At 40.2% G+C, this 18,891-nt stretch overlaps 2 protein-coding genes across 2 annotated transcripts in view; one reads left to right on the top strand and one right to left on the bottom strand.

The window, feature by feature from the left end:
- LOC135205492 (ubiquitin carboxyl-terminal hydrolase 32-like) overlaps positions 1-18,891 on the top strand; it is a gene marked incomplete in the record, with an annotated part of 352,787 nt that overhangs the window by 44,462 nt on the left and 289,434 nt on the right.
- LOC135205861 (ubiquitin carboxyl-terminal hydrolase 32-like) overlaps positions 11,377-18,891 on the bottom strand; it is a 42,253-nt gene continuing 34,738 nt past the window's right edge. Inside the window, exons 5-7 of the mRNA XM_064237112.1 lie at positions 16,225-16,369; positions 15,262-15,440; positions 11,377-11,539 (exon numbers count right to left, since the gene is read on the bottom strand). Of these exons, the coding sequence (XP_064093182.1) occupies positions 11,456-11,539; positions 15,262-15,440; positions 16,225-16,369 (408 nt within the window). The 3' untranslated portion in view covers positions 11,377-11,455. The remainder of the gene's footprint in view (positions 11,540-15,261; positions 15,441-16,224; positions 16,370-18,891) is intronic.

The raw sequence follows: 18,891 nt of genomic DNA, 5'->3' as shown, positions 1-18,891 counted from the left end.
GTTTACTCTTGTCCCTTGCGACTGGATCCACCTTCACCCCTCTTTCCTTATTATCCCGAGGGGTGTGTTGCTACTGAAAAGTATATCATCAGCTAAGATAGCTTCACAGTATGGCTGACCATCTCACCTGCATCTAGTCCGTTCCAGCACATGACGGTACTCTCCTTCATATTGCCCGTAGTTAAAGGAGTAGGAAGAAAGTAGTAAAGAAAAAAGACCAGTCATCCCATTCATTCTACTTTCATTACCTTCATCTAGACTAGACGCAAACTGACCCGCCAGGGGCACTGGATGAATTATATCACTTGTTGGGCCGCCACCACTGGACCCAAGGAAAAGGTGTCCAAGGATCTATGGGCAACATCATTTCAAATAAAATGAGGTGAAAGTTGTTTGGCGCTTCCCACATGCCAGCTTTCAGAATTTTATCCACAGATGTCGTTCTTAAATGCTAGGGAAGCACTCACACCCCTGATGTCATGAGCTCTAGCTCCAACCTGGCTATCTGACCCTCTGTCTTCTGCAGTATAAGCATTTCTGATTGTCTCCTTAGCCAAAATGATATTGTATTCTTGGACACTTCCTTCTTGTTCCGTCCTGTACTTACGAACAACCTCTGGCACCCCGGCCTGAGGTGCCATTGTTCTCTTTAAGTACTCCCTTAGTGCCCTGACGGGGCACAGGAGCATTTCAGCTTTGTCGTTGTCTACAAAGTCTGCCAATAAGGAAGGTATGGTAAAGGAGTCGAATCTGCCGTCTACTATTGTTGGATTTTGGGTCTTTGCCACGAATTCTGGGACAAACTCACACACCATTGATCTCCAACTCTCGAGTGCTTTATGAGATATGAGAGGCCATGTAGCTCCCCCACCCTTTTGGTTGAAGCCAGGGCCAATAAGAAGACTGTCTTCAGGGTCAGGCTCCTATCCGTGGACTGCCTTAGTGGTTTCGTAAGGGGGTTTTGTCAGACTACTCAGTACCTTGGTCAGATCCCAATCTGGGTTTTTAGCTCCTTTGGTGGGCATGACTGTTCAAAGCTCCTCATCAGCATGGCCAACTCCCATGAAGACGATATGTCCACTCCTTTCATTCTTCCTGTACCCCTTCACTGCAGATACAGACATATGTTTTTCTGTTCTGAGATATATCAGAAAGTCTGCTAACTGCTGAATAGTGGTACCGAGTGGAGACACGTTCCCCCATACGACACCAATCACAGTATGCTGACCACTTCCCTTGGTATACTGTCGCAGATGATTTTCTGATATTACCTGCCATCTGAGTTTGCTGCTTTCTGCGAAAACCCTCGCTCTCGGAGGAGATACTTGACAGTCTCCACCCGTGAAGCGATAGGGACTTCACCGACTGGTGGGTACCTCTCCACGTGAGGCTGACACAGAAGGTTGCTCCATGGAGGTAACTCTCTTGGCACATCTACTAGGAGTTCCAGTAGGTCTGGAAACCACTCTGCTTTCGGCCATAACGGGGCTACCAGGGTCATCTTGAGGTTCTGAGACCGCATTACCCTGTTCAGAACCTGACGGATTAGGACAAAATGGAGGAAATGCGTACACGTCCAGATTGTCCCAGGGTGTTGTAGCGCATCTTCTGCTGCTGCCTCTGCGTCCGGGACTACTGAACAATACACTTCCAACTTTTGTTGTACCTGGTTGCGAATAGGTCTATGATCAGTCCTTCCCACAACATGAGCATCCTGTCCACTACCTGTTGGTGTAGGGACCACTCCGTTCCCAGAATCTGATCCCTGCGGCTCAACTTGTCGGCCACTATGTTTCTTTTTTCCCGGAATATACCTGGCCTTGATGTCTACCAGGTTCTCTATAGCCCACTGGTGAAGTTGAACTGTCATCACATGTAACTGCCGAGAAACTAGGCCTCCTTGCTTGTTTATATAAGCTACTACTGTGGTGTTGTCTGACATCAATACCACCGAGTTGTCCCTTTACTCTCTCCCTGAATTCTTGTAGAGCCAGGAAAGCTGCTTTCAACTCCAGCACGTTTATATGGAGTTCTCTGTCCTTGCAACTCCATTTTGCTGACACCATCAACTCCTCCATATGGGCTCCCCAGCCTTCTAGTGATGCATCCGAGAACAGCAAGAGGTCTGGGGAGGATTGTTGAAGGGGGACACCCACTGTCAGATTGTCGTCGTCCACCCACCACAGCAAGTCTTTCCTCACTTCTGCCGACAAGGGAATTTGCTCGTACGGGTGATCTACTGTTGGTGACCAAAACTCCTCATCCTCCATTGTAGGGACCGAAGGTGTAGCCTTCCTTGTGGTACTAGCTTCTCCAGGGAGGTTAGGATCCCAGCACCACTGCCACTGTCTTGCTGCTGTGTCTGCTTTCCCAGAAAAGGCATTCACCACTTGTTTGCATTTCTGTACTCTTTGGTCTGTCGGGAATACTTTGGCTTGTGTTGTCTATCACCATTCCAGATATTCCAAACGTTGACTTGGATCCAGCTGCGACTTCTGCTGATTCACCACAATACCTAGGCTGTGACAAAGCTGCAGGAGGGCCGCCCTGTCCCTGAGTAATTTCCTCCCCCCCCTGGACTTTGCTATCACAGCCAATCGTGCCAGATATCTTATCAGCCTGATCCCTGAGCGTGCGCCCACGCCGACACGAGGGTGAACACTCTTGTAAAAACTTGAGGAGACGTTTTCAATCCGAAGCACAGGACCTTGAACTCGAAAGCTTTCCCTGCAAGACTGAAGCGGAGAAATTTCCTTGAAGACTGATGGACTGGTATCTGAAAGTATGCGTCCTTTAGATCGACTGTCAGCATAAAGTCTCCGATTCTGACTGCTTGTAGAACCGTTTTCGGAGTTTCCATCTTGAAACTGGTTTTCCTTATAAAAACACAGATTCAGCGTTGACAGGTCTATTACTGTCCTCCACTCCCTGTTGGCTTTGGGTACCAGGAAAATCCTGCTGTAGAAGCCTTTTGTCGGACTGCATACTTGTTGCACAGCTCCTTTTTCCATCATCTTCTTCACTTCGTCCTGCAGAATAGTGGCCTTCTGAGATTTGTGGGCATAAGTGACGTGGGGTAATGGTTGATCTGTCAGGGGCGGGGTTACCTCGAACGGAATCAAATACCCGATCTGAGAACATCCACCACCCACTGCTCTGCCCCTAGTTCCTGCCACACCTTCCAGTGATTTGCCAGGCAACCCCCCACTGGTGTGGCCGAGTGATGGGAGGCGCCCATCCTATCTTCTTGAGCCTCTCCCCCTTCCCCTATTGCCCCTTCCTCTGTTGTTTCTATTGTGAAAGGGCCGATGAGTTATCCTCTTTGGGGAAGAGGGTCTTGTGACTCTATTAGGGATGCTATGTCTCACTGGTTTCTTTCGAGACATCTGCTGTTGTCTTCCTCCAAAGGAATAGTTTGACTGTTAGAGGTTTTCCTAACTGCCTGTTGCACCAACCTATCGTTAGTGTCCATCCTTCTTCTTATCTATCGCTTCTTCCAGTATGACCTCTGGCAACAGTAGTTGCGATTCCAAGATATCCCCATTCCTCATTGCTAACAGGGAATCCAAATCCACCATTGCGGCTTAGTCTAGCCAATGCTGCATCTCTCCTCATTAGCAGGATATTTTGCCCAAACATGGCACTTACGTTTGTCAGGTACGCAATCGCCTTGGACCCTGACTGTAGTAATCTAATGAACAATGGTTCATCTACTACTTTCCTTGTTGCTTCCGAGGATGCAATTTTTGCCACTGCTGTTGACCAAAGGTCTAACCAGGACGCAGCCTGAAAGACAGAAGAAGCTGTTGCTTCTAACGTGGCAGCCTCTTGGTACGTCATCGAAGGGCACTCATTTTAACCTGATCCAAGGTTAATCCAGGCCTTAACCTTACAACATTAGGGTTCATTTGTCTAGACAGCAAAGGGACCTTCGGTGTCGTATAATATTTCCTTTGCTTTATCATTGGAGGGGGAATAAATTTAAATTGATCTATTTAGATCTTAAGGAATATCCCTCCCTGCAATCTTTGCGTTTACGTGTTGCAAGGACCGATTCCGCATGACTCGAACAAGGCAATTCATACGACACCTTGGTATCCCTCTTTAGTCCAAACGCCATGTCAATTCCAGGAGGAAGCATACTGGCCGGTGTTTTCTGTCTTCTCCGAAAGGCTATTGAATTGACGAATCAAATCAATAACCTCTGCATACGAGGCCAGAAACTCTTGGTTTTCTCCTTCCTCCGGCTCTAGTGTACCACTCTCCGTCACAAGAGATGTTGTCTCGCTCTATCTTCTGACAGACGGCCCGGAATTCCACGGCCGCCTGCCCCTACGGCCGCGGCCTCTTTGATCTTTGCTGGCCGCTGTTGGCTCGATCCCAGATAGTCAGCAGGGGAACGAGAACGTCTCACTCTTCTCTGCTCACGGATCTAGAGCGAGAATCTCGTCTAGATCTCCAAGATGAAGGCTCCCTTAAGACAGAGGTAAGTTCGTCTTTATTAGCATTGGCATCGTTTTTCGAGCGTCGGCGAGCCCGGCCTCGGCCTTCCTATCCAGACGGACACTGCTTCCACGAACGTATCCGCCGAGGTTGCCAACTCTCTATTTTTCGTACTTTTAATAGGAGCCTTATCGTCCTTCGTACGTATTTTGAACGGCCTACGGGCGAAACTGGGACCTGCATTCCATCCTCTGCGGCACCTTTCGCCGCAACGTCGATTTTTACCAGAGGGTATCGCAGTTTTAGCGATCCGAACTGGCAACTCCGCCTCGGCCGCTAGCTCGCCGGCCGTCACCTCTCTCGCTTGTTCGGACTCTCGCGAACGGCTTCGTCTGGCAACCTTGTGCTTAATAGCCACTGATTTTCCGACCCTTCTTGCTGAACTTGGAAATGACAGTCTTCGTCCGAAGAAGAGGAAGAATTGATTCTTCTCCTCTTGGCCCGAGGATCCGCTAGGAACTCCCGAATCCTCCTCCAACGCTTGACTGGCGCTCGCCGTGACGTTATCGGACTTAGCGATGACGCCGAACTAGAGGAAGAAGACGAAGAAGGCGAATCACACTTTTTCTTTTTGTCTCTCTTATTCATTCTCTCCTCTATATCCTGTAACTTCTGCATTACAGTTTGCATTGACGGATCAGAAGGCGTATTAGCGTCTGGGTGCAGCGAAAAAGGCCGAGAATCGGTCTGTGACGTCATCACGCCTGCCATCTCAGAGTGTGACGTATGTTGTGACGTCATCGCTCTCGTAGGGAGAGACTGAGAGGTTTCTGCTGGTAACCGCACGTTTGCTGCCAAATTACCTCCCACGTTCGCATCGGCTGTAAATACTGAGTGGGAGGTGAAGCAGCGGCATTAATTCCATAAATTGCAAGCCCGGGGGATGAGGAACATTCAGCGCTGCCGGACCCTGCTGGAACCGTGACGTCATATAATGCGCAAGCAGACCATCCAAGGTTGGTACGCCTGGTAGGCCTAGCGCTGACCACGTACCATCTAACCTATGCGCTTGCGTAGCAGAGCCTGGAACAAAGATGGCGGATCTCCCCCTCTACTTGCTGGGAACAAAGGGAGAGTGCAAATTATTCATAAAATTACCAAGGCCCCTCCTGACGTTTCCGATACAGAACCGCAGGAGAAACCAAGAAGGGGTATGAGACAATTCAAAAGCAGGTGGAGAAAACATATGGAGCAGCCTGGTTTATTACCGATACAAAAGAAGCCGGTAAGGTTTGGTCATCCAAAGATGGCGTCACCCCCTTTCTTTTGTATTGGCTTTTCCCATAGAACTTCTTCCACTGTTCCACCGACCAACCGCGACAAACACGAACACGGATTAGTAACCGTACATACGTTTTCCCTGCACCTACTACACGTTGGATGAGGATCCGTCGACACCGAGGTTAGGAACCTAGAACAAGGGAAGCCACTGACTCCTGGGCATTTCCTTGTCTCCTCTTCGAAGCGGTAGACGATCCCGATGTTGAGGCAAAATTCTCCATCATACCAACGTATACACTCTTACCACACATGATCACACTTGGAGAAGAAAAGGAATGAAAAATAAAAAATGAAAATGGGATAAAGAACGGGCAAACTGAAAAACCGGCTTTAAATGAGATAGACAGTAACACGTCTTATCTTAAAGGCGGTAGGAAAATAACTGATGGGTCACAGGTAGCCGTGGGCATTCTGGGTATACATGCCCCGTGACCTGGTATAGATGCCATTAGTCCCTGGATCTCACAAGTGTAATTTTTAATTCTACCGGTTTCCAGCTTGGCGCTAGTAAATCCTAATGTTAAGACCGAAGGTTTGTTTCGTGTATGAACAACTGAGTATTTTTGGTTGCATTCTACATGAAATTGCGCACATTTTCATATATAATACTCCATGTAATGGCTAATTTAAAAAATGGTGCAAAAGTTGTGTCAAAGTGACGAAATAATTTCTGAGATTGTGTCACTGATACTTTTTAGTGCGATAAGAAAGAAATTCGCGATTGCGTGCCTGCGTAACGATTGTAAACAAAACAACACCTTGATCCGTGAGCTCCCAGCATCCCCCAAGGCGTGTGATTCAAAAGTTTTCGGCTGGTAGGCCTATAAGTCTTTTTCCGCAAATTTTAAAAATACTTTTTCTATGTCGACGTAAATTACGTCCACTTCGGCACTCGACAGAACAATTTATCTCAACGTAAAATATGTCCAATAGGTGTTTATGGGGTTAACACAATCAACTGCAATAATTAGGCTAATTTTTCAATTTTTTTTTTATTATTAGCAACCAATTTTTGTGTCTACTAAGTATGCTCGTCATAGACTGGGCCTAGCCTAGCCTATGGTGCTCCATCTCCATCTGTAATACAGCCCCATTGAAAGCAGGGCAGTGTTTTGATACATTTAAAAATAAAAAGTGTGTGTCTAATATGCTGGCAAATATGGTTTACTATACTAACTGTAATAATTTAAAACCAACTTGTTACACAGATTTTATACATACAATGTTATACATTCATCTTGATTAGCAGGTTTCTTATATTTTAACATGAAACTTCACAATATACAAAAGCCAGAAAATCATTAAGTATTTTACAATTTTACTTTACATACAAAATTTTCTGAGTCAGTCACTGAGTTTATTAATAAGGTAGATACTTAACAGCAGGTAGGTGAGGCACAGGAGTTCGAAGAGGGAGTAGTTCAAAGTAGGATTGTAATAAAAAAACTCTGGGATTGTACAATCACGAAAAATAAAAATTATTTAAAAATTGCTAAATATTTGCTCCTGTAAAAATACAAACCCTGATTTTATTACAAAGGGGACTCACTTCTAAAGTGGGAGGTCATCTTGTGGAATTAAAGTGGGAGGTCATCTTGTGGAATGTCTGTTATGACAATGAATAAAGGAAGAATGACCCTTTACCACCTAGAAAGTCAATCATAGGATGCACATGGCCTAATAGACCCTGTGCCACAATGAAAGTTCTAATGATGTGGTTTGACTCCAAGAATAAATTATCAAGGGAATGCAGTTTCCTTCCTTAATATGTAAGAGAGACACAGGTTGGAAGAGAGCTCTTACTATTGCTATCAGTCACAAACCCTTATCGAAGGGTGTTAAAGAAATATAATCATATATCAAGTGAAGCTTGTAGAAAAGTAATTCTGTTGTCTAACTGGGGTTAGGACCCATTCAAACACATACACAATCTTTGGATGTTGTGGTGCTGGCCGAGAAAAAGGAAAGGGAGTAGTAGTGCAACCTTCCACCAATCTATGCATTTTAGGCAAGATGCATTTTTGTCCAACTGGAGCCTGAGTCACAACAGAAAATGTTGAGCAACAACCACATGTCCTAAGAAGAGTTTCCAAGGATTTATGGGGTGACATCCTGAAATGCCTATGACACAATATTGTTCTTCCTAAACAGGAGTCATAGCAATGCCCTGAATTCTTCAGCTCTTGCCTAGACTTGAGGGAGGTCTCACTTGCTGGATAACCGTGGAATATGCTTGATCATCTCAAGAGGCCAGAAAGATATGGTTTTCTTTGACATTTCCTTCTTGTGTCTTCCTGCACAATCAGAACTGCCCATACTTTTTAGATAGCACCCCACAGCTTGCACTGGACATGAAAGGATTTGTTTAGATCGTGAGGTCTCTAAGGAAGGGGATAAAAAATTCTCAACTCTCGTCAGATACTGATGAAACTTGAAAATAAGACAAAGAGCATGGATAACTATGGTCACAGATTACATCTGATGTCCACTTCTCCTTTAAGCCCAGGAACACATGGGCTGTTCTGTTGCATATGCACAAAACACTTCTCGTGATGGGCAGCAGACTTCTATTATTCTATAAAAATAGTAATCTAATGTAAAAATTTTAAAAATAAAAATAAGACACTTCGAACCAAACTTCACCTATCCATCACACATGCACATTCAGCACAAAAAAAAAACAGATCAGCAGCGAGATGGTTGCTCTCTCTCTGGCAGCCAAAGGAAAAGTGAGAGAAAAAGTGTATGTGTGTAGTGGGCACCTCACTCCTCACCTATATGCCCATTAATTAACAAACCTGAGGACTTAACAATAGGATAATCTTCTAGTGCCAGTTGGGAACCAGTTAAAAACAATCAAAGACTGAAAAGCAAGGAATCTGTGGCAATCTGGCAACTCATGTGTATGTGAAGTGGATGTTAAGCCCCGTACACATTATGCATCATGATGCTCGCAGTGTTAGATGGATGCGTTGAAAACGGCATTTTTCAACACGAAGCAGCATCACCGTGTTGTTGGGGCCGAGCCATTTCATTGCGCAGCCCAGTGATGTACCAACGTTCAGAGGGGGAGGATGCCCGCTCACCACCACCCGCCAAACCCCTTGGGAGGACAAGGACTAACACGACATTTTATTGAATACTGAAGGGAAACATCCATCTGTTTGGAACATCAAATGCAAGCATTACCAGATGAGAAATATCAGGAGCGCAAGCTTGGCAAACCTTTATAAAATCAGTTATCGAGTTTTGTAAAACTGTACATTGCGGAATGAAGAGATTACTAAAAAGCTGCACACCCTTAAAGACACAATTCTACAGGGAAATGTCTGCAATCAAAGCATCACAGAAGTCTGGAGCTCGAAGAATTATGGTGTTTGTGATAAGCTGAGTTTCCTGTAATACAAAAATATTTGTGTACCTTGTACCTATATTTGAACCTTACTTTCAAATAATCCTCCCTAAGGACATTATATAGATGGCTTCACAGGTTTCGGGGGATGATTAGACCGAGGCTCTGTTTTGAATCCTGGTTGATTATTGGAGGCTTGCATACAATCCTCTAGCTGCAAGAATGAGCTCCTGTGATATGCTGTCTCGAAAGCTGGTGTCCTGCTTACAAATATATGGTTCAATTTTTTTTCCAACAATTTATAAAATGCAAGGATTGGCATTCTTGTGTAATTTTCAAAGACTTGAATTTTCGACTTGTTGCTCCAAAATATTTCATAGAAGCTTCCCTCAGAGGTTGGCGAGAAAGCCATTGCTTACACCAGAAGGTTCTACATTTCTTCCTCAAAAGTTTCTTTTTTGCAGCACACAGAGCAACTACACACCACAGTAGTCTCCTGGCAAAGTACGTCATTGGCAGACATCCTGCCGTGGAAACTGCGAGAAACAAGTGAGCAGTGTTGCATTGGCCACTATTAATTTTTTTCAGCACCAACTACTGCATCACGTAGCTGATACATGATGGCATAGTGTGTACCATGCTTTAGTCACCGACCAGGCTTGGAACCTTGAGACACATCAGTCTTTCTTCCAACCCAGGATATGAGAGGGGTAGCTAGGTGGACAGTTAACATTAAGACCTCAGGTGTTAGTTATGAAAAATACAAACAGATTGAAAAATTTGTCATTTGTTCATATACAAACAAAATTTCGGTCTTAACAATAGGATAGACTTATACTTGGAGGGAGGTACAAGTACCCTGAAAACAAAAAAGATGGGTGTTCAGCCCACCTGAACCACCCTTCCTAGAAGGTCGAGTTCTAAAGAAGGTTTGATCCTGTGAGAGAATAGATAAACAAGTGTCTAAAAACTCAACCCTCTGGGATTAAAACACAATGAGACATGTCCAGATTCATTGCATTTGTGGAAGGTAAAAAAAACTGTCTGTTTCAAGCAACAAACCACATAGGCCACAGGATTTGTTACCACCACTCCTCTCTCCCTTTGTCAGAGAGAGGAGTATGTGCTAACTGAGAAGTAGATTTATTTATTGTATAGGAACAAACCAAATCACTGCAACCAGTATTGCTGCCACATTCACCTGTATCATACCAGTTCCACGCTTATGACATGTTATATTTTTCAACCTGCCTGCTAGAAGAAGAAAGGATAAAAGAGAAAGGAGACCAGCCATCTCCCACACAATCATCTTAGGTAAGATACCAACTGTCTCGCTGAGGGCACTGGATGGAGCTACATAACTTGATGGGCAGCCACCACTGGACCCAAGGGAAAAAAAAAAAAAAAAAAAAAAAAAAAAAAAAAAACAAAAAAAAAAAAAAAAAAAAAAAAAAAAAAAGTGACCAAGGACCTCCTGTGGACAAGGTCCTTTAGGAAAAGGAAGTGAACGTGGTCTGCTGAAGCCAGGAACCAGCACTCAAAATCCTGTGAACAGACCAGTTCTTCTTAATTGCCAGAGAGGAACTCATTCCTCTGATGCCATATGCTCAAGCCTGCACAGGCTCTGACAGAATTATCTGGTGAGGAGTATGCCTGCTTAATCACCTCACACAGCCAGAATTTGGAAATTTCCATTATGGACAGCCGGTGCTTAACAAAGTTTATGACACCTAGGCCTTAGGTAGAGAATCTTTTAGAATAGCAGGACAGAGTTTCTGACCTAGGAAAATGGCAATAACTCCTACGGGATCACTGTCCACCAATTCATTCAGGAGAGAATGAAAATGAGACAAATATGCCATCATGAACCAAGGAGTTTTGAGTCTTACCTATGAATTCCGGGACAAATTTGAAGGCCACAGATCTCTAACCCCTGGTGCCTTTAATGTCATAACATGGACCATGAACTTCACCCGCTCTCTTCGAGAAGGCCAAGAGTCGGAATGACGATTGACGTAGTGACTTACTTGGGTAGCAGCACACACCGAATGACTTAGGTCAGCCGTTAGCACGCCAAGCCACCAACCTTATGAATTGACGATCTACTCTCCACAAAATGTTTTTGGTTTTTGGAGCTTTTGGTCTTTAGAATTTCAGATAAAAGATTGTCGTACCTGCTAAAAAATAAATGGCTTCCTTATATGAATTTAGGAAAAAATCTTCAGTGCTAACATACCTTGCCTAGACTGTATTCTCATCATTCGAGTTGAAGCTATCTGACTCATTTCTTCTGGCCACGTTAAGTCTTTATTTCTAACTTCAATTAAAATCTGAGCCATAATCAGCAACACACGCATCTTCCAGGGTAGTATCTTCCTCTTCTAGAAGGATCATACCAGCAGGCTGAAAAGTAACGAGTCTTGAGTGAATCAAAACAATTATCCATGAGCTTCAACACTAAGCATTCACAGAAAGCTAATTATCTCTGGATCTCATAACATATTGTACATGATCTAACCTACCACTTATTAGCCCTGGGAGAAAGAAAAAACTCCCTTTTTTTGTTTCCAACCAATGATCCTTCTCTGCCCAGTTACTAAGGCTCTGCAAACATTAAGACACTAGGAAATAACTTGGAGCACATATATCTAAAATATTGAATATAATTTTAAAAAGCACATAAAGCCTTGATGCACTATAAAGTATATAAAAATTTGAAGACTCATTTTCAGATATATCTACTGTACACGTCATATTATGATGATCTTTTAGAGTACAGGCAGCCCTTGGTTATCGGCAGGGTGGGTCCATTTCTGAGGCTTGAAGGTAACCAAAAAATTGCCACTAACCAAAATTGAAGTCTATGGGTGCTGAATTTAACCTTACCGTGTCCTAGACTGGGTAACGACGTCTTTGAAAGAGTCACGGCCAGATATTTTACCCTGATGCGTAATAACTCTTTAACCCTTAAACGCCGAAGCGGTATATTTTAAAAATCGTCTCCCGTATGACGGCGGAAAAAAATGTTTTGTTTTTTTCTAAAAATCCACATCATGCTTAATTTTCAAGATTAAGAGTTCATTTTTGGCTCCTTTTTTTGTCATTGCCTGAAGTGTTTAGTATGCAACCATCAGAAATGAAAAAAAATATTATCATATATAAATATTGGGATATATGGCAGCCGGCGGAAAAATGTTTTTTTCTATATAATTGTATACAAATCTCGCTGTGAGTAAAACGGTTAAAGCTAACAAGTTAAATTTTTTTTGTGTTGTTTTTTTTTTGTATTGTACACTAAATTGTGATCATTTTCGTATATAAACACATTGTAAAACGATCAAGGCAACACAGAGAAAATATTATCACAAAAATGATGCTTGAATTCGTAACGAGCGGACATAAAAAAAAAAAAAAAAAAAAAAAGCAGTTTTCAAAAATTCACCATAAATCGAAATATTGTGCTAGAGACTTCAAATTTGTTGCAAAATGAAGGTAATTGATTGAATATACTAGACTGTAAGTGTTGTAGCTTACAATTGCAGTTTTCTACCATTTCGGTTGAGTTAAAGTTAACCGAAGGATGAATTTTTCTATTATGTTATTTATATGAAAATATTTCAAAACTGATAAAAAGCTACAACCATGGGTTTGTTTTTTAGTTGTATTCTACATGAAATTGTGCACATTTTCATATATAAAACTTTATGTAATGGCAATAATTTAAACTGGTGCAAACATTACGACTTTCGGACGAAAAAAATTTCTGATTTTTTTGGGAGAGTTACCGCGCAGATGTCAGGAAAAAGTTTTTTTCATAAATTCACCATAAATCGAAATCAAATATTGTGCTAGAGACTTCCAATTTGTTACAAAATAAAGGTAAATGATTGAATATTACTAAAAGGTATAGAGTTTTTAAGTTACAATTGCGTTTTTTAATATTTCGGTCAAGTCAAAGTTGACCGAAGGTTGAAATTTTGGCACTTATTGTTATTTATATGAAAAAAATATTTCAAAACTGATAAAAGCTACTACAATGAGTTGTTTTTGGTTATATTCTACATGAAATTGCACACATTTTTCATATATAAAAACATGAAACGGCTAATTTAAAATGGTGCAAACATTACGACAATCGCACGAAAAAAATTTATGATTTTTTCGGAAGATTTACCACGAGGATGTAAGGAAAAAGTTTTTTCATAAATTCACCATAAATCGAAATATTGTGCTAGAGACTTCCAATTTGTTGCAAAATGAAGGTAAATGATTGAATATTACTTGAATATAAGGTTTTAGCTTACAACTGCGTTTTTTTGACCATTTCAGTAGAGTCAAAGTTGACCGAAGATTGAATTTTGAGACATCGTTATTTATATGAAAATAGTTCAAAACTGATAAAAGCTACAACCATGAGTTGGTTTTTGTTGTATTCTACATGAAATTGCACACATTTTCACATATAATACTCCATGTAACGGCTAATATAAAATGGTGCAAAAATTATGTCAAAGTGAAGGAATAATTTCTGAGATGTGCGCTGATGCTTTAGTGCGAGAAAAGAAAGAAAATTCACGCTTGCGCGCCTGGGTGACGATTGTAAAACAAAACAATGCCTTGATCCGTGAGCTCCCAGTATCCCCCAAGGCACGTAATTCAAGTTTTTGCCTAGTAGGCCTATAACTATTTTTCCGCTAATTTTTTTTAAAAACTTTTTTTCGTCAACGTACCATAAGACCAATTCGGCAACCGACAGGCAATTTTCATCGATGTTTAATACGTCCAATCGGTGTTAAAGGGTTAATAAAAATGTGGAATCTAATTTGTCTAATGTTTTCCTATGGTCTGACACAGTAGTTCTACAAATTTTTAATGCAAGATTCGATGAACTTGCAGATAAACCTTGGCCTATAGAGAGAAATGAAAAAGTCACCTTTTTCAGAATGCTTGATGATGTCAATTTTCATCTCCACTGATATCTTCTTCCTCTCTTGGTGGCATTTCCTAATTCTTTTTCTCCATCTCTTTATTTATCCTATCTCTAGTTAAATAACTTAATAAAGTTAAAGAGAATGATAAATGATCGTTAGTAGTTCTCTAATAATTGCTTAAACGTGTATAGCCATAAACAACTGAACAAAAACAGTTTGCAACAAACAACTGAATCAGATAACAATAGTTTTTTTTGTTTGCATTGCAGCCATCGTACAATAGTATTCCATTACCAAGTTATTGTATAAAGATGTTAAGTAGAATAGGACTGATATACTTTTGCATTATACCTTTATTCGCTACAGAGGCAATATCAGCTAAATATCTGCTAAATTTATTCTGCAGTTGTAGCTGAAGCTGAGAAAACAATGTTCACGCTACTAACAATTATAAATTATTGTGCATAAGCAACATGGATAAACTCGATCATATATGATAGTGGAGAAAAAAGTATTTTAATAAGAAATACTGGGCATGAAAGATACCTTTTACATACTGTTGTCTTCATGTCAATTAAAGACAAATACATAAAGCTTTTATGATGATGAAATACGATGAAAACAGCAAACGGAATCTGTTAATTTTTTTACACAAAAATCATGCTCCCGATGCCATCGTTAACAACAAATAATTAAACTTAGTATTTAAGTCATATTTTGACTTAAAAAACACTTCGTGTAATGAAAAATAACCTTGTTCCATATAAACAGTCTCCAGAAATTTATTTACTCTAACCAGAACAAGGAGGAAAAATCACTCTGAATCGAGTTAAATAAAGTGCAATAAGCTTACCTTCGCCATAAATATAATTTTTCAAACCAAAACATTGATTGCTTTGTCTGCATTTTATAACATACAGTGAAGTAAAGCATAACTTTTTAAAAGATCCATAGAAAAGATGCGCATTCATTATGCTTGCATTTCATGAGGGTCTCACGGCGCTTAAGTCGCAATAAACTAGACAACAGCACTGTAAAACCCCCATTAAGAATGTGTGTATTCGACAAGCGCCATAAACCTAAAATGCTGATAACCAATCCCGTTGATAACTGGAGGCTGCCTATGTGGACATTTTTAGTTATTAAATAACAGTATAGTATAACCAATTAAGCCAAAAACAGATTTACCCTCACCTCATCTCGAACACACCAAAGCCTCATGTCCTCTATTCTTAACCGCAACTTGGCTGCAAGGTATTCGTACACCTGCCGGAGGGTTGCTAAACGACTAAATGCAGCAAGGTATGCTAGGTATCTTTTTGGTGACGATGTACTAGAGTTCGGTAATGATGTGACATAATAAGGAGCTGAATCTGTTGAGAAAATCAGAATTAAAAGTTAAAATATATACAAAAACTAATTTTTTCAATAAATAATTCCTATCACTGTAGTACTTCAGATCAATAAAAGCTATGTTCAATTTTCAAACAAGTCTTTATTACATTTTGAATTTTTCAATCAATGCTGGGTTTGAAGGCCAGACAACTTTCAGTAACTAAACAAAATGATATTGTTAGTATACAATAAAGTTTTGTACATACTTACCTGGCAGATATATACTTAGCTGACGTCAGAGACGTAAGCTAAGTATATAACTGACAGGAAAGTTCATGTACAAAAATTGCATTTTAAGAAACAATGTCAAGTATTAGTTGAATGATTCTCCCCATAATTTAATCTGCAGCCAAGGAAACAATTATTCCATCAAATGAAGTCCTTTCAAGGAATTCATTTTTGCAAAGGACACCATGTCTAAGCATGAACTATCCCAAGGAAGAGGGATATCAAACAGGAATCTCAATTACCACTTTTGGTCTTCTCACCACCCCATACTTGACAAACAATACAAATGTACAACAAAAGACTCAGAAAACACTTGAGGACAGAAAGAAAGGATATCTTTGAAAGTTTGGCAAATAACTGATGTATTTCCAATTTGCCAGGTTGGTTATTTCAACTTCTGAATCTGCTGACAATTGTTTTGGTAACACTTCTGAATCTGCTGACAATTGTTTTGGTAACTCTTCTGCCTGACAAAAATCAAGTTTTAAGTAAAGTATTTAGAAAAGACTATTAAAAGAAGTTCTTAGTTCTTACTCAAAGCAGCAGCACCATAGCCACCGACCACCCCAACCCATGAGTTATTGGGCGTTCTAGTCTGCTGCTGCACATGACGAAATAATCGTAGTGTAAGAGGATACAATTCTAACTCGACTTCACCACTGGACCGACCATGAATCACCTGTAAGAAAAAAACAACACAGCAACACATAATTAATGAAAAATCATTGTAATATTACTGGAATACTTGAACACAACTTAAACTAATATAAGTTGAAGCCTACACTAAAATTGCTTTCATTTTTATCACATATTAACCAAACATTTGTTATGAAAAACTAAAAAAAATTAGAAAGATCCCAAAGAGTATTCCAGCTCACTCTATATTAACCAGCAAAGTGAGATGCTATTCTTCTATAAGACTTCATTAAAGGCAGTTGTGCTCCTCAGGATTGCAACCTCCTCCTGCCAGTGTTGCAATGCAACATTCATTAGTTCCATTTGGACACTTTTCTCATCTGATTCATCTTGAAGTGTTGTATTTTATTTGTGTGACTTTTATCATTTTTTGTCTTCTGGTTAGTGGCAAGTTTGCCACCAATGTGTTACACTGGGTATATTTGCTTATAAGTTTTCTGTTTCACTGTTTTCACTGCATGTTTCCTTTTCTCTGTTTGGCAAATTCATTAATTATGATTTGAAAAGTAACTCCTAACTCCGAGATGAATGTAAGCACAGAGGAATGACACCCTGCCATGCAGGCTGATGGAGCATGGAGCTTGGCATGCACAGTATGACTTGCCTTCTTTCAAGGTCTATGAGTTTTTTTTAAATAGTAAAATGATATTGTTAAGATACAATAAAGTTTTTGTACATACTTACCCAGCAGATATATACTTAGCTAATGTCTCTGACGTCCCGACAGAATTCAAAACTCGCGGCACACGCTACAGGTAGGTCAGGTGATCACCCTCTCCCGCCGCTGGGGGTGGCGGGAATAGGAACCATTCCCGTTTTCTGAATCAGATTTTCTCTTCCACCTATCTCCTGAGGGGAGGCTGGGTGGGCCATTAACCCTCTTACGTCGACTGGACGTATTTTACGTCAACATTTTTTGTCTCCCGTGTGCCAACTGGACGTATTTTACGTCGACTTACAAAAGTTTTTTTTAAAATTTGTGGAAAAATACTTGTAGGCCTACCAGCCTAAAACTTTTGAATCACGCGCCTTGGGGGATGCTGGGAGTTCACGGATCAAGGTGTTGTTTGTTGTTTACAATCGTTACGCAGGCGCGCAAGCGCGAATTTCTTTCTTGCCGCACTAAAAGTATTCTGTGACACATCTCGGAAATTATTTCGTCACTTTGACATAATTTTTGTACCATTGTAAATTAGCTGTTACATGAAGTATTATATATAAAAATGTGTGCATTTTTATGTAGAATACAACAATAAAATACTCATGATTGTAGCTTTTATCAGTTTTGAGATATTTTCATATAAATAACAATAATGGCCAAAATTTCAACCTTCGGTCAACTTTGACTCTACTGAAATGGTCGAAAAACGCAATTGTAAGCTAAAACTCTTTATATTTTAGTAATATTCAATCATTTACCTTAATTTTGCAACTAATTGGAAGTCTCTAGCACAATATTTCGATTTATGGTGAATTTATGAAAAAACTTTTTCCTTACGTCCGCACGGTAACTCTTCCGAAAAAAATCATACATCGATTGTGGTAATGTTTGCGCCATTTTAAAATTAGCCGATATATAAAGTTTTATATATGGAATGTGCGCAATTTCATGCACAATACAACTAAAACACCCATGGTTGTAGCTTTTAGCAGTTTTGAGATATTTTCATATAAATAACGATAATTGCCAAAATTTCAACCTTCGGTCAACTTTGACTCTACGAAATGGTCGAAAAACGCAATTTGTAAGCTGAAAACGCTTATATTCTAGTAATATTCAAGCATTTACCTTCATTTTGCAACAATTGAAAGTCTCTAGCACAATATTTCGATTTATGGTGAATTTATGAAAAAATAACATTTTCTTTGTCCGCGCGGTAACTCTTCCGAAAAAATCATACGTGCCAATGCGGTAATGTTTGCACCATTTTAAATTAGCCGTTACATAAAGTTTTATATATAAAAATGTGTGCAATTTTATGTAGAATACAAAAAAAATAATTGAAGGTTGTAGCTTTTCTCATTTTTGAAATATTTGCATATAAATCACGATAAATAGAAAAAAAACCACGTTTGGTCAACTTTGACTCTACCGAAATGGTCGAAAAAACGCATTGTAAGCTAAAACTCTTACAGTCTAGTAATATTCAGTCATTATCTCATCTTGAAACAAATTTGAAGTCTCTAGCAAAATATTTAGATTTATGGTGAATTTTAAAAAAAATCTTTCCTTCCCTCAGCGCGCGGATTCTCCGCCACAAATCTCCGAAATGCGTACGTACCATTCTTGGAATATTTGCTCCGTTTCATATTAGGCATTTCATAGAGTTTTATATATGAAAATGTGCGCAATTTCATGTAGAATAAAACGAAAAATATTTGAAGGTTGTAGCTTTTCTTATTCCGAAATAATTGCATATAAAAAAAAAACAAAAATATATATAAAAAAATTTGACATTTGGTAAACTTTAACTCGTCAGATATGGTCGAAAACTGCAATTGTAA

The sequence above is a fragment of the Macrobrachium nipponense genome, chromosome 24 (genome assembly GCF_015104395.2).
Source record: "Macrobrachium nipponense isolate FS-2020 chromosome 24, ASM1510439v2, whole genome shotgun sequence".
In the NCBI taxonomy this organism is placed as follows: Eukaryota; Metazoa; Arthropoda; class Malacostraca; order Decapoda; family Palaemonidae; genus Macrobrachium; species Macrobrachium nipponense.
Note: the sequence above shows the minus strand (reverse complement) of the source record. Positions and strands in the feature narration are given on the sequence as shown.